The sequence below is a fragment of the Glycine max genome, chromosome 2 (assembly GCF_000004515.6).
Source record: "Glycine max cultivar Williams 82 chromosome 2, Glycine_max_v4.0, whole genome shotgun sequence".
Classification (NCBI taxonomy): Eukaryota; Viridiplantae; Streptophyta; class Magnoliopsida; order Fabales; family Fabaceae; genus Glycine; species Glycine max.
This window is the reverse complement of record NC_016089.4, coordinates 4137260-4153715: the sequence shown is the minus strand read 5'-3', so window position 1 is coordinate 4153715 and position 16456 is coordinate 4137260. Positions and strand designations below refer to the sequence as shown.

General features: G+C 31.7%; 2 protein-coding genes across 3 annotated transcripts; one reads left to right on the top strand and one right to left on the bottom strand.

Annotated features, from left to right (window-relative positions):
• Positions 1-478: 478 nt before the first annotated feature.
• Positions 479-5528, top strand: LOC100788064 (pre-rRNA-processing protein esf1). Of its 2 annotated transcripts, none has more exons than XM_006574598.4 (8): positions 479-635; positions 832-1394; positions 1481-1552; positions 1673-1878; positions 2877-3039; positions 3238-3366; positions 3783-4486; positions 4927-5528. In XM_006574598.4, the coding sequence occupies exons 2-8, from the start codon at positions 849-851 to the stop codon at positions 5222-5224; spliced, it is 2118 nt and encodes a 705-aa protein (XP_006574661.1). In that variant the 5' UTR covers positions 479-635; positions 832-848; the 3' UTR covers positions 5225-5528. The 2 variants fall into 2 exon arrangements, with proteins under 2 accessions (XP_006574661.1, XP_014620464.1); XM_014764978.3 differs by having other exon boundaries at positions 509-643.
• A 405-nt stretch (positions 5529-5933) lies between these two features.
• On the bottom strand, positions 5934-10706 carry LOC100500675 (aspartyl protease family protein). Its single transcript, NM_001250843.2, has 10 exons — positions 10158-10706; positions 9158-9296; positions 8643-8881; positions 8118-8342; positions 7861-7996; positions 7692-7774; positions 7516-7612; positions 7371-7431; positions 6428-6499; positions 5934-6342 (listed from the first exon to the last, which is right to left on the bottom strand). The coding sequence occupies exons 1-10, from the start codon at positions 10460-10462 to the stop codon at positions 6152-6154; spliced, it is 1548 nt and encodes a 515-aa protein (NP_001237772.2). The 5' UTR covers positions 10463-10706; the 3' UTR covers positions 5934-6151.
• Between the last annotated feature and the right edge of the window lie 5750 nt (positions 10707-16456).

The following is a 16456-nucleotide window of genomic DNA, read 5'->3' as shown; positions in this document are numbered from 1 at the left end:
AAATGTAAAAGAGCAAAATGAGAGGCTTTCAATTTTGATTTGTTGGTATGCAAATATATAAAGAATTTCAATGAGACAAAATCAGAAAGAATCAACATTAATTGGGCATTAAAATGATTGTGCAATTGTACCGAATCAGAATATTATTGATTTGAAGATAAATATTTCCCTGTTTATCATATTTTTAAGTTTTGAAAAAAATAAAACTCCTTTATTAAAGCGTAAAATGTGTACAGATTCAATCAATAACTATCTTTTATATAATATATACTAATATAATACATAATATAATATATATGATATTGATATGATAATTAAATTAATGTAATTTTTAGATTACATCTATCTAACCTAATAACAATAATAATACATGATTTATACATTTAAGGATATTTATTTATTATAAATTTTAATTTTAATAATATAAAAATAAATATTTATTGAAGACTAAAATACTACCAATATACTAATCCCAGGCATAAGAATATGATAAAAAAAAGAGAGAGACTAAAACAGTAATTTTAAACCCTATTGGTATTTGCTGGTCCTCTTCCTCCTCACTATCTGCGCCGTTCTTCCTCCCCTGTTTCGTTCCACTGAGCAACACGCTATCAGTTGCATGACATAATACAGAGGTGATAAGGTTCTTCAATTGTCATGTCTAAGATCATTTTTTATTTTTTTCAATTGATTGGTTGCTTTCTTTGTATTTTCCTTTGTTTCGAAAATGATAGCTATTGGTGTTTTCAAGTTCAACTCTTTGATTGTGTGAGTTCAATGCATTTTTTGGTGTATGGGATTACCCTAGCCTTCACTTTCTTCTATTGACAGTGTTCAATTAGAGCATAATGGGATCCAAAAATGCAAATGGGAAGAACCACAAGGACAAAAGGAACAAATTTAAGGATAATTTGAGTTCTAGTTATTCATCACCCAGTGATGCCAAGGTTATCCTCATCAGTGATCCTCGATATTCAAAGGCTCACACGGATCCTCGGTTCCGTGAGGCTCCAAAGCGTGAAACGAAGGTGGCTGTTGACTCTCGCTTCAACCGCATGTTCACTCACAAGAGTTTTTTGCCCTCTTCTGCTCCTGTTGACAAGAGAGGCAAGCCCAAGAACAACCCAACCTCTCAGCTTGGTTCTCTGCGCCATTACTACAAAATTGATGAAAAGGAAGTTGAGCAGAGTAGTGATGAGGAAGAAGAGAATGAAGAGGAATTGTTGAAAGCCAATCAAGTGAAACCGGAGAGTGACAAAGGAACTGAGTCAGAAGAGACCAGTGAATCTGAGTCAGAAGAAACCAGTGAATCAGAGTCAGATGTGGATACAGATACAGAAACAGATGAAGGTGCAGACGAGGAAGTTTACGAAGACGAAGCCTCTGATGTCAAGGTACTGTATTGCATTTCTCATCTCTGATTTGTGTTATGCTGTTTTTAACATGCATTGGTCCTTTTGAAATATTATTGTGTGGACAGGAAGACATAGCAACGATTGACAAAGAAACACATAGGGTTGCAGTGGTTAACATGGACTGGAGATATGTTAAGGTATGCACGGATTTCAAGTCTAATGCGCATTTTCTGCAATAAATCTTAATATGAGAAATATTTAATTTGAGCGTGTTGGGATATGTTTGGCTAAAATGTCGCTTGTGTTGTTTTTGCTAGGCTGTTGATTTGTATGTATTGTTAAGCTCATTTGTCCCACCTAATGGTCTGATCAAATCGGTAAGGGTCTATCCATCTGAGTTTGGCCTTCAACGTATGAAAGAGGAGGAAGTTCGTGGACCTATTGGTCTATTTGATGATGAAGATAGCAGCAATGATGACCTTGACAATGAGAAACTGCGTGCATATGAGAAGAGCAGGATGCGGTAAACAACTATCAAAACACTAGTAATTTGATATACTGTCTTCACTTAAAGCTGTCAAATACATTTTCACCATGTATTAAGTATTACTTAATAGTAATTTTATCAGTTTATAGTGTTTTCTATCATTTGTTATAAAATTATTACTTTGTCCTTCTAGAACTCATTACATCAATGCATATGTTTTTGTGATATAATGTTCAGGAATAAGGAATATTTTACATGCTAGTATTGTTGAACTAAAGAGTAATGTTTAAAGATGATGAATAAGGCAAAATCACTCAATTGTTGGTTTCCTCCTACCTTTGTTATCCCATTTTCTTATAATCTAGCATGATATCAGTATGATCAATAAAATTTTAATGGCATGCATACTGATGGGCATTAAGCTCCCAAAACACAAGGGAAGTTGATGGATTTCATGATCCAAATACTCATCAGATGCCTAAGATCAGGCCCAAGATCATTCAGTCAAGCTGAGTTCCTTGATGATGTATGGGACATTTTTGAATCCCTTGCAGCTTTCCAAAGCCAATGATGATTGCCCCTTTGCCAGAATCAACATTTAGTGCTTCTGGAGTTCTTGATGACGGTAAAGGGAACCAAGTTCTGACGGAGGACCTCTGACACATCATTCTGATGACTATATCGTTTCCCAACTAAGTGGATTGGATTACTTGTGTTTTATGGTGATGATCCAGTTGGGTGTGTCTCAAGATCAGAAGACCTTAGAAGCACATATTGTTATTCACTCTTGTATGTCAAGACTCATGTCCGACGTCTCACATGTCATTCATATTGATATGCCAATTCAGATATGTGTTTGAGTAAACTGTTCTGTAATAGACACATGTATCCATAACGTACAATTAAGAAAACTGAAGTGACCTTTTCAGCATTCCAAGTTCAGTATTTTAATAGATATGTTTACCATGTAATTTACATTTGTTTCTCTTTTTTCTCTTATCATACTATGTCTTTATTCTTTCTCTGCTTGCCAGGTACTATTTTGCTGTGGTGGAATGTGACTCAAGTGCCACAGCAAATTACATTTACAAAGAATGTGATGGTCTTGAGTTAAAACAATCATCTAATGCGCTCGATTTAAGGTTTATTCCAGACAACATGGAATTCAAACACCCGCCTCGGGATGTTGCTACTGAGGTATTTAAGATGTGATTGTAGTTGACATTCATTAGTATGCCAGATTTGAAAATGCAATTAGAAAATTGATTGAGGTGGAGTGGACTATTTAAATTCATAGGGTCTCTTTACGTGAGTGTGTGTGTGCACACATTCATGTACATATTGCTGCATTTATGCAGTATAACAGTAAATGGCAAATTTTGACTCTTCTCGTAGGTGCCTGCAAATTATGAGTGCAAAGATTTCTATTCTCGAGCACTTCAGCACAGTGAGGTTAATCTTACTTGGGATGATGATGAACCTCTTCGTGCAAAGACATTGAATCGGAAACTCACTGATGAGCAGGTCAGCTTGCATACTGTGGTTAATTTTTTTCCTATTTGAAAAATTCTTGGCTTGCATAGTGTCATTCCATGACTTAAGTATTCCCATCTTTTATATAGTCATTTCTACATGGTGTTATTTATAAAATTATTTAAAGATCCCTCATACATATTGCAAGAAAATATGCACAATTTATTGATGTTTGCCACTATGCCTGTAAATATCTGTGTCATGTACATGTATATGCTCACATTTATATTTTACAGTGCCAATGATTCTATTACATGCATCAATTTTTTTCTATCTGCGTGTAAGCAGAAATTGAGAAGCATGGATATTCTTGCATATTTCTTTTTTATTTATTTATTGTATTTATATTTTGCTATTTGCTTCATGTTGAACTTTTTTTTTTCATATATTACCTTCCTCTTTAATAGTTAGCCGAGTTTGAAGTGAAGGAATTCTTGACTTCTGATGAGAGTGAAAGTGATGATAGCAAGGATAACAACGAGACAGATGATCAGCCTGATAAAATGGCAAAAAAACGAGCCAAGTACCGTGCTTTGCTCCAGTCTGGTGATGATTCAGATGGAGGCAATGAACATGATAATGCCCAGAATATGGAGGTCACCTTCAATACAGGTTTGGAAGATTTAAGCAAATATATTATGGAAAAGAAGGATAAAAAATCAGAAACAGTTTGGGATGCTTATTTGAGTAAAAAAAGTGAGAAAAAGAAGGCCGGGAAAAATAAAAGAAAGTATTCATCAGATGATGATGATAGTGATGATACTGATCAAGAGGCAACTGAAGAAGCAGATGACTTCTTCATTGAGGAGCCTGCTGCTAAGAAGAGGAAGAAGCCACAAAATAAAGAAGATGAAGAACAAAGGCATGAAGAGATTGATGGGCTAGACAAAGCGAGCAAAGAGGAGCTTGAACTGCTACTTGCTGATGATAAGGGGACAGATACTGGTGTCAAGGGATATAATCTAAAATTTAAAAAAGGCAAGGGAAAAAAAAGGAGAGAGAATGATATTGACGAGGAGAAGATACCAAGTAATGCATACAATGATCCACGTTTTTCAGCTCTTTTCTCACCAAACTATGCAATTGATCCTACCGATCCACAATTTAAAAGGTATTTTCGGTTTTATAGTGCTCTTGTTCTACTAATGGGTAATTGTAGATAGCTGCAAAACAGTTAGAGAAGTGCCAACTTCTAGTTTTTCATCATGAACATTTCTCTCCCATAGGGTGAAAATGAAGTATTTTAATCAAATATTTAAAATGTATTTCTTTTGCATGATAATTTTCTTTCAACTAAAAGCTTACGTGCAGCTGGCAGCCAGATTTCTATTAAATTAATAGCAACTTACATGTTATGCTAATTTTATGAATGACATTTGTTCATGACTGGTTGACTTGCTAATATTTTCATGTTTAACTTGTGGTACACTAGTTATGATTGCCAAGATTTGATGTTCTTGATCTCTGATTATACTCTGTTTCAAGAAGCTTGTATATGCTGTTTTCAATGTAGCAAACTCACTTTTATTTTATTCCAAAATATGTTTGCAGGAGTGCAACATATGCCAGGCAGCTAGCACAGAAGCAACAGAAGGATAATGCGGATCCACCAGTGGAAAGGGAACCTACAAAACTAAAAGGAACACAATTGTCTTCTGAAGATTCTGGTAGGATGAAGGATGAGGAAGAAGGATTAGATGCTTTGAAGTCAAAGAAAGATAAATATGAATTATCATCTTTGGTAAAATCAATTAAGATGAAATCAAAGCAAGTTCAGTTACCCTCTGATAATAAGACAAGGAAAGATGGAAAATCATACATTAAAGGTATGAAGAAAAAGAGGCACTAGCTCTGAACCTTTTGGTTCAATTAACACACTTGAATGCAGGAGGGGAATTGGCCTCTTTTATGTGCTATAGAACCCAGCAAGGGAAAAAGAAACAAAGCAGTATTATTAAAGAAGTGTAGACAGAAGGTGAGCAATGGAGGTTCATGTAGTTTAATCTTCTGCCAAAACGTTGAATGTCTTGTTCCTGTTCAAATCATCCTTTTGAAATTTTGAATCCACATAATTGAAATGCTTAATTCATTTTTATTTTGTTGCAACTAAATGTAGTACGACATCAATTAATGAGTTTGATATAGTCTTGAAACTTGCATCCGTTTTATGGTTGTGCCATGATCACCATCATGTTTGTCAATCTAGATTTGAAAATATTCCTTTACAATTAACTGCTGAGAGTTTTCTCTTCTGGGTTGTATAATAAGATTATTTTTCTTGTTTAGTTTGCACATATCAAGATGAAGTCGTATTTTGGGGATGATTTTACTAAATCAAGTGTATGCAGGGTGCCAGCTAACTGCTATACAACTTACTCCCTCCAGTAATACCAGGCGCCATTTAGAAGGAATTGAGTTTTTATGAGACATTTTACAATTCTTATGAAGCCTTTTTTTCTCTCGCTAGTTACCCTTATTAGATACTATTAAGTATTTGTGCTTTTTATTGGTAGAGGAGCATAATACTCTAGACTTTAATATTTTCACACCACCCATGACAAATTAATGATTAAAATTAGAAACTGGATGGAGTATTATATAAGAACTGAACTTTCTCTAGTTTACATCTATGTTTGGTACGCTATACACAAGGCCATCAGAGGCTATTATGACTGGTGGAAAAAAAGGGAAGCAATAATGCTTCTCGTGTAATCAACTATAATGAAAAAAAAAAAAACTACTTAAATAATACATGATGGAATGGGCATAGGAATGCTCAAAAAATGGCTATAAGTGGCAAAAGGACCACCACAAATGTAAAGGTAGGTTTAATCCTGAATGATCGATTAGGTGGGTTAATCGATGGATTCGATGTAGCCACGGGATTCACAGCGATAGCAGGAGAAACAGCAGGAGAGGGCGATGGTGTGTTAATTGGTGATGTATTTGAGAGCACATCATCAGAACCTGACAGGACCATATGATATTGTTTAACAAGAAGATAGATAAAAGTATGCTAAGTTCAAATGCTTAAGAGGTGAAATGTACTCACAATTAGTTTCCTTCCAACCAAGATTCATGTTGTCACGATCAAAGACAATTTTGTAACCAATCATGAAGTTTTCTGCATCAATATAGATAAATATAATTAATGTTGCATGCTTGTATCAATAGTTCAGCAACAACTCTATGGAAGCCATACATGTTCTTGTGATGATATTGATTTATGATTTGCTAAAACTAAATAGACGAGCAGCGTGGTACCTTTACCAAAGGAAACAACTTGGATATGTAATTATGCTGTAGTTGTAACTAGGGATACTCATGACCTGTCCGTCCCATTTCACTAACCCATGCCTCATTTGTAGCTAACATTGACATATTTGAATTTTAGAAGTTAAATTTGGTTTATTGTGAGGATGGACTAGGGTTGTCTCAACCCAACTGGTGTTTTATATTCTTTTCAAAATATGCACTTTTTTTTCATGTATAAGACTTTTTGACTGATAGCATTTTACATAATATAATATTACACTTATATTGATACTATTTCGATAAGTATATTCTAAAAATACACCTTAATAATTTTATATTTTTTTAATTTCATGATTTATTTATTTATTTATTATGTGTACAATATTCGCATTAAGGTTTAAATTTATGGTCTCGTGTATAACTACAGGTTGACCCTAGTGGGAGTTTAGTTTGATGCATAATGTTAGATTGATATATTGTGACCATTAATCAAGGTTAAATTAGTTTTATCTCATATTGTCGGTTCCTGATTGTGTCGAATTTTCGTTCAAATAAATAATTATATATAAAATTTTGGTTGGTTAGGACCAAAATAAATTGTCCCAATCTGTTCTATCGTCTATGAACGCTCTTAATTGTAGCTGCTACGTTAATAAAAGGCACCATGATTGATAATTCTGAATGCAAAACTTTATGATGATATATTCTATCAAGAAAAGTTTCATCAGTTAAATACTCACGTCCAATGATATTCACGCTGTCACTTTTCTGGATTCCCAAACAAAGAAGGTCTCCTTCCTCCTATATATCACAAAAGGAAATGAGATTAAGAAGGTTGAGAATCATTAGATATCAAAAAATCAGAGAAGGATTTTCTGCTCTTACCTCACTAAAAACTTGTACTATAGGATCCATGACATAATAATCATCTCCACCTTTCATTGTTAGATTCAAAAAGGGAACTTCAATTGTCTGATTTATACTGCAGGTAAAGTGGAAATCAGTACCTAATCGTTTCAAAAGAAAAATAAGTTGATGGTTTCTCTCAAAGCCAATATCACCTTATGTCATAACAATACTCAAAGGGGATATTAGAATCAGGTGATTGAGATGAGTGCCGATTTGCTTTGACTTTTGAATTGTACTGCAAACAAAATTTTGACAACTCATATGACATGAAACTCCTTATCCAATCCTAAAAAACTATAATGTAGATTGTAGATTACTTACCATCTCACCAAGTCGTGTATAAGCTGGGTCATTTATGTATGTAAAAGAGGTACCAGAGTCAAAAATTGCATGAAACTCAAGATCAGCAACACTATCTTCCACAACAATTTGTGTTATGGTGATGTTATAAGTTGGACTGACAAGGATTAAACAAGCACTATAGTTAGACACAAGAATTTTTCTTGTTTCTGTCGTACTCTTTTAAGAGTGAAAGTGACAACTTGTTGAAAGAAGAATGAAAGATAGTATCCACTCACTGCAATTTCCTGACGTTGAATGGTGTTTTTCGTTGGTCCGGGCTGCCAGTATCACCGAACGTGATTCTTCCAGCACCATCAGGTCCAAAGCACATTGAAAAGGAATTTGAAATAAGCCCTTCTTTGGCTAGGATACTAGGAACAGATATATTATCCAATCCAAGTCCAAATAGGCCATTTGGAGCTGCCCCATTTAGAAACACCCCAGTTTGAACTTGGCCACAACTGCAACAGATTAATTAGTACCAAGAAAATGAGAAATACCAAAAACCAAAGGTTAATTACAGAAAGCAATTTCAAAGAAAGATAATCAAACAGAAGCAGTGATATTGAAATGTTAGTTTAAGGATCAACCTGGTAACTAGGAAATCTGAGGTCATAAACCTGACACAATCACTTGCTATGCCTTTTCATAGACATTCTAAGAAGCAAACTGATGGGTTTTGGCTAAGATTAAGAATGTATTGAGGCTTCAAATGTATACACAGTCAATAAAAATTCTCAGTAAGATGTTGAGTATTTTACCCAAAAGCAATTCTTGTGTCAGCATCTTTTGTTTGAACATCATCTGTAATTAAGTGCAACACATCCTCTACCACGAATCCCCTAGATGAAGTATCATTTGAAAGATAATCAATTTGATATCGACAAGTACTGCCAGCTGAAGGACACTGTTGTCTTTGTCTACAAAAGGTGTTATTGTTGCATGAAACTTTATTGCTTGTGGATGACTTGTCAGGATCATAGGTATTAAATTTAAGTATCTGCCAGAGAAAAATTTTAAAAAAGGAAAAAGAAAGAGAGAGGTGATGATGATGATGGTAGAGTATGAATTGAATCAGTTTTACTCATGAGTCATAACGAAACTATAGAGAAAGGAAAGGTGAATCCATTTAACCAAGAATAACTAACCATCGAGATATCCAACAATTAATCATGATGCAAATTGAAGTTTCATATAAGGTCCTTAATTTTACCAATGGAACATAGTAATACAAAAATAACGTTAAATGATTAAGGTAGAATATGAATATGTATACCTTTCCGGTTCTTGTCTTTAAACCACTTTGCACACAACTGATACAATCACAAGGTAACCAAAACAAGTCACTCCCTGTATCCAATGCTACCAAAAACCATAAAGGTGGTGTCCCAACCGAAACATTGGCAAAATGCAAACTGAAATCCAAATAACAAGGAGAAATTATTAGTACACAATCATCATAGAAAATGCCTAACAATACTCATCATTACACTTTTATTGTTATCTTCAAAGAGGACAGAAAGTGAGAAGAATAAATATTCTTAGAGATACGATGGTGATACACATCCAATAATTTATATAACATCATTTTTTGTATCTATCATTCTTCAGCACATTATTTATTGCATCTTAAAATTTTCTCTTTTCTCTCTCTTAGTACAAATAACATTTCTCCTATTCTTATATATAGCTAGGCTCAGTTTTCTTTAGATTAAATATTATTTTGACCAGTGTACTTGTCTCCATTTTGATCCTATATGTAAAAAGTTTTAGTTAACGTGTTTTGATCCCTGTGATCAGTTGTCTTTAGGAATCAAAAGGTATTGGCAAAGACATTAAAAATTCATCTTTAGGACCAAAGCTTATTACTATTAAATTTATTGGTCGAACGAAAACGCATTAAATTCACTCTATATGTTAAAAACATACAAATTTTACATATGGAACCGTAACGTGCAGAACTGCATACAAATATAACTACCAAAAATACTAAATAATTAAACTTTTTTTTTATTTAACAAACAAAAACACTTTGGCATCAGAATTCACTCTATTAACATAAAGTTCTCAGAACTTGGAAGCTTAATATATTTTTTTCTCCAAAGGATAAAATCTGCCCTTTCCCAACACATATTCTTCCATGCTCAAAATTCGACACAAAATTCAGATAAAAAAAACTGACCCAGAAAAGTTTTCTTCCAAAAAAAAAGTACCAACAAGAGAAAACAAGTAAAAGTTAAAAAATTGACAAGAGGGGGGGTGGAGAATTCTCATACAATCCAGAGGAGGCAATCCGGTAAGTGACATTGCCGGCGGTGAAGGTGAGAGGCGCGTGGTGATCAGCCCCGGCGAGTTTCCGGCCCCGGAATATGCGATCTCTGTGGGCCATAACAGCATAGTATTGAGGAGTTCCCTTTTGTGGAACATCATCAATGCCAAGCATCCCCTTAACCGGATCCGAGAACCTGTGGTGTATGTCAAACCCAAATGTGCCCAAACCATAACAACTTTGTGAAGCAGATAAACTCAACACCACCAAATACACCAACATCACACAACCATGGCCATGGTTACAAGCCATGAGTTGAAGGTAAATTATGTGGCTGAGTTTTGTTTTGCTGAATTGTTGTTGTTGTTGTGCTCTGAATTTTGATGGTTGACGGAAAATAATTGTTGAGTGCAAAGACCAAGACAAGAACAAAGAAAAAAATATAGTACTATGGTATATGGTGTTTGACACAAATAGTGTTTGATTGAGAAAAGGAGAGAGAGGTGTTGAGAATTGATTAAAAAAGAGTGGCGTTAAGGATTCTAGTTAGTTGTAGCCAACAGTTTCAACTGTTTAAGTGTCTACCTTCCCAGCCTGGGTATGATTCCACATGTAAAATGTGGGTCCCATTATCAATTTAATCAGTGCCATATAATTTTTTTTAAAAAAAATAAATAATAAACAATAAATTAGTTTATGTGTCCTTATCGAACTATTCTTGATTTATTGGTGTTATTTTCCAGCTAAAATCCGAGTTCTCAGTAACGAGCGTTAAACTTTAATCCGTGTAAAGGGCAATAACGCAGAGTTTTTAATGTTAGAGCAGTGATAATTTATTTTTTTTAAAACAAAATATTTTTCGGTAAAAAAAAATAAAACAAAAACTTCTGATTTAGTTCTTGATTGTTATATATATTAACACTGTTAATTTTTATAATAATTATTTAATTTTTTTCTTAAAATCATCTCTAATTAATTAATAGTATGGAAATTTCAAATTAATAACATATGAAAATTAACCTCTAAATTTTATCTTTAATTTTAAATGATAAAAATTATATTAAGATAGTTGAATGTCTGTTTTGTACATAAAAGAAAAAAAAATCTGTTTTATAAGTTAAATTACGTTAAAAAAATTAAATTTATTTAGCTAGTATAACACATATTTTTTTTAGTGTATTTAAGAAGTAACTTGATTAATCAATAAAATTTACGTTGAAGATTCAGGTACGTAAATTTCATCATTGACTTGTACAGTTGTACGTGCATTTTTGCTTTTTTTTTTTTTTTTTTTCCATTGATTCTCGCACGTGCCACCTTTTACTGAGTCTGTCTACATATCCAATATCTGGCTACCTTAAGAATTAAGATGTACACATGCAATTCCACAACTGAACAACCACCCAATTGAATCCTTTGCACTGCCCATCCATGTTGATTTTTAATTCTGTGGTATCCACTAGCATGTTATATATATATATATATATATATATATATATATATGAACTTGTACGTTTTCCCTTGGTTCTGGTGCTATATTGAATAGTTCTATTGTTTATAATGTTATAGTTTTATGCTTATATTTTATATAAAAGAAATGAAATATAAGGTTGATTTGATGATGATTTAAAAAGAAAGTTTAAGGATGAAAGAAAAATGAAAGAGGAAGAGATTATGAATTTGAATTTTTTCTATTGAAATTTTAATAAAACTAACAAATTAATGTTTATTGAAAAAAATAAAAAAAAATATAAAAATAAGTTTAAGTTTAAAAATTATAGGTTTAGTTGTTATTCTAGTCTTTAAAATTATCTCTACTTTCTATACGATTTTTTTTTGCTAGTTTTAATTTTTACACACGCGAGTTAAGTTTTGATCAATGCTAGCTGTTAATATCATTACTAATGCTGTCAGTGAAGGTTCCCGTTTATTTGGTCAAATCTTATTTAGAGTAACAATTTTAAATCCTTGACTTTATAAATAAAGTTCCACAAACTTCCGACGTGATTGAATCTCAAATCTTCTTTATTAACGTTATATATATATATATATATATATATATATATATATATATATATATATATATATATATATATATATATAGGCTAATTATAATCATACTGCATCTTGATCTTTACTTAAAGCCTTATTAATTATCATCTTTAACATTAAAGCTTATCAACTAGAATAGAAACGACTTGACTTAGTAAAAAAAAAGTTCTTGTCAAAGTTCACTACTAGTACTTTTGGTACCTATCATGAAATTTATGGCATTATTTAATGGTGCTAAAGTACAACTATACTCCTAGTCAACCCCGTTAGGGAAAAGGATAAAAATCTTTTAGCTGTCAAGTGTCAACACTATATATGCATAACTAAATGATTATTTTAGTTAAATGTTAGTAGTTTAAAGCTTTTATTTATTAAAAAATAAATAAAAAAGAAGGATAAAAGATACTTCAAAATAAGAAACAAGGAATAGAATAAGGAACTCAAACGTGCAACACAAGAAATAAACTTATTATGGGTATGTCGGATGAAAAAAAAATCATCAAAGAAGGTATATAGGTAAAAGAATGACGAAAGGAGGGAATAAAACTAGGAGAAAAACATATAAAGGTCATTACAGGTGCAATTGCAAAATAAATTGCGAAAGAGTTAGAGTGTTTGATTAAGGTAATTGACATTTGCAAATTGCATAATTAATATGGATGCCTTGTGGTGAAAGAAATTTCTTTTGGTTGACTATAAGTATTTTTTATGAGAGATAATTTATTCGAATTAAATAAGATTATGACGAGTAATAATTTTTTTGAATATTTAATGCAAATTTAGTTTAAATATGTAAATTAATACTTTTGTAAAGCTTACAACGAACACATATAGATCAAATATATTTTAATTAATATATTATTACTTTATTTAAATAGTTATACGAATTTTTGCATCCATATTAACGATAATCATTCTATATTTTAATTATCATAACACGTTGTAGGTTTGTTAACGGCCATCCTAAGAAAAGTCCACGTTACACAAGCGATAAGCTGAATAAATCAAGACTAACCCTCAAAACTAAAAATGATAAAAATGTAAAATCCAACATCATTTCAACTTTAGTTCTATTTAAGAATGTCTCTCTAATCATATCATATAGTTGGAAGAAAAGGAGAACAATAATAACGAATTATCACTTGCGTTGCAAGTGTTTTTTTTTTTTTTTCCATCAAGAATGTTTTTGCAACTAATAATTTAAGATTAGTTTTTTTTTTCAAACATAAATATTAGTAAATTGAGGGTTTTTTTCGAATATATAATTATGAATCGAATTTTTAATAACATGGTTGGAGAACTTAATTATCTACTAATTATGAAGATTTTAATTTGTGAATTGTGAATAGGTCATTTCAGTTTAGGCAAGCGGCAATACGTACGTAAGAATTAGGGGTGTTGATTATGATCGGTGAAGTTATTTTACCCAGTCTTTGCTTGTGGCTGCAAGCTTTTCTTTTTTCTTGTTTCTGTTTTTTTTCTTGTGATGCATGAATGAATCATGAAAACGACAGTGCAATTGTCGAATTGAGCCAACATTCTTCACCAAAAATCTCTCATCTTTCAATTAGCTCCAAATATTTGTGAAGCATGAGTCATGACCAAGGTGAGTCTCACAATTGGTACATTTCAATATCATGCTAAAAAGTTTTTTTCTTTAATTCTTGTACATGTTAATTGAGTATAGTTGTAATAATAGGATAACTCCCTTTTCTCTCAAAATTTGTTCGTAAAAAAAAAACAGTCTTGTTTGCTTTTCTTTTTGCTTAAAAGAAATCCCCCCTTTAAAAAAAAAAAGAGAATAAGAGAGAAAGCCCTTTTAAAAAGGGAAACTATTTTATATTTAGATATAATTAGTATTGAGAAAGAGAAATGATCACAGAAAAGGCCTAAATTTGTTTGAAAGAATTAGAGAAAATACATTTCCCCATAATATCATCGTTGCTATTACAATTTAAAGTATAATATTATATAATTAATGCACATAAAAAAATAAGAAATCTATTCAAATTTTGTAAATATCTTTATGTTTCTAGATACTATGCTTAGAAGCTAAAAGTTACTGAAAAAAATGTTTATCAAACAAAAAAATAATTTTTTAATCAGTAAAAAACTAAAAACTAATCAAAATGACGTATCGAATATTATATTAATTGTTTTTTAGGAAATCATTAGTAGATGAATTGATGGTGAATTTCCATGTAAAAGAAGGTTTGGGCCTTAGCGAACTAAGTCAAGTAGTTGGACACATGCTCATTAAAGAGATATTCTTTTTGGTGGGTGTCCTTGAAAGACTACTAATACCAAGAAAAGTAAACACACTCATTCAATCAAACATTTGTCCCTCATATCTTAGACCTCACAAACTTTATTTTCTAGTGTTAGTTTTTTAAATTCAGTGGAAATCAAGATCAACGATTTACAACATTTCCATTTTCTACAGAGGTCTATTTTCTGCGGAGATAATGTCGGCATAAATCTGGATCATGACACTCAATTAGTGTCTCAGTCAACCAATAATTAATATATAAATAAAAATGACTCCTAAAGATCAAAACACAGTTGCTTCCCATCGAATTTTAATTCCAGAAATTTCAAAGGAGGAGACTTCTAATTAATGCAAGTTGTATAATATATTGACTCAAGGTCGTGGCAATTGGTGCGTTTTGCAACACTAAACGGAATGAAAAGAAACTTAATCCAATTTCATATAATTATAACTTATCTTGCTTGTCAAGTTTGTTAAATTTTATAATAATTAATTTAAAAATATGCTTAAAATTATTTTTAATTTTTTTAGAGGAAAAATTATTTCATTGATTGACATTATAAAAATCTCTAAACTAAATAAATAAATAAATAAATAAATTGCTATATTATATTTGGTCGAGTTTTTAAGCTAAATTTTAAAATAGATCCGGTTTAGAAAAGAAAGTTATCTATACTCATTTGTTTTTTTTCTTAGGATTGTAAATTAATTTGTGTTTACATTTTAATTTTTGAAACTAGCAAAAAAAATCATAGGAGTATTTTAATTTTTGTAGCTTGTGATAGAATATTAGTTTTAATCATTAATTAAGGCCATGTAGAAAACAAAGCACACAATCACTATCTCTATTTCTTGGACGGCTTTGGAAGACTTGCAACAGCCAGTGAAAGAAGAAGAATCACACGTTGGGATAGGACGAAAATTACACAATTCGTCCCATAATATCTTTATCTGGTCAGAAAATATCACCCTGTCAAATATGTTTAAACCATTTCTCTTTATGCTTGTGAAATACTGAAACCACTCCTTTATGCCTGTTTAATTAGTTCAGATTCGGGCCCCCCATTACCAACATTCCCAGCATGAACAGTAAACTTGAATATTTTGGTAAATAAAGTTGCAACTTGAATATTCTGGTAAATGTTTTTTTATATATTTGGTAAAAGAAAAAACCCGTTTAAGATACAATTCATTTAAGAAATAAAGTAATGGAGACGACTTGAGTTATTTTTGTTAAGTAGGCATTTGAAATTTAGAGAAAGTTAGAGAAAGGATTAAAGGTATAAGAAGAGCACCATTACAATTTACAAGTGAGATTATATACACAGACTATACTTGGACCAGTAAGATTAGTACACAAACTAGACATGTATACTTTAATGTTTTTCTTATCTTTGTATCTTTTTCAGAAAATATTACAAACTGAATATTTGAAGCAAAATTCAGCAAAGAAATCTATGAAACACTTATACTTTGGCAACTTGGTTAAGACCTATTCTTGAGAAGAACAAATGAATATATAAAAGAATTTATGATTACCATTCTTTATGGTTCTCTCGCGTATACATAAAAATCTTTTCAAGGATTATTGACGTTTGCCATTTTATTTTTATTCTTTTTTCTCCCCTTTAAATCAAACAAACACATTTAGTATATATTTCGACCATACTTGAATCACATTTGAACTAGTGAATCACGAAATAATACTTTCGGTCATAGTTTAAAAAAAACATTGATAGATACCGTTCAATGGTTCGATAAAATGAAATTAATGAGGATTATGTGTACCTTCCCAGTTCCCAGGTTGCGGTACAAAAACATGGCCTCGTGGATTGATGTTGAAATAAAACCTACTTAACACGCCATCGAAATTATTAACCTTTTTCTTTTTTTCTTCTGTTACTTGCATTTGCCTGGATTGACGTTGAAATAAAACCTCAAAAAAGTTCGAATATATAAATTAAATTTATAACTATGCCCCCTTC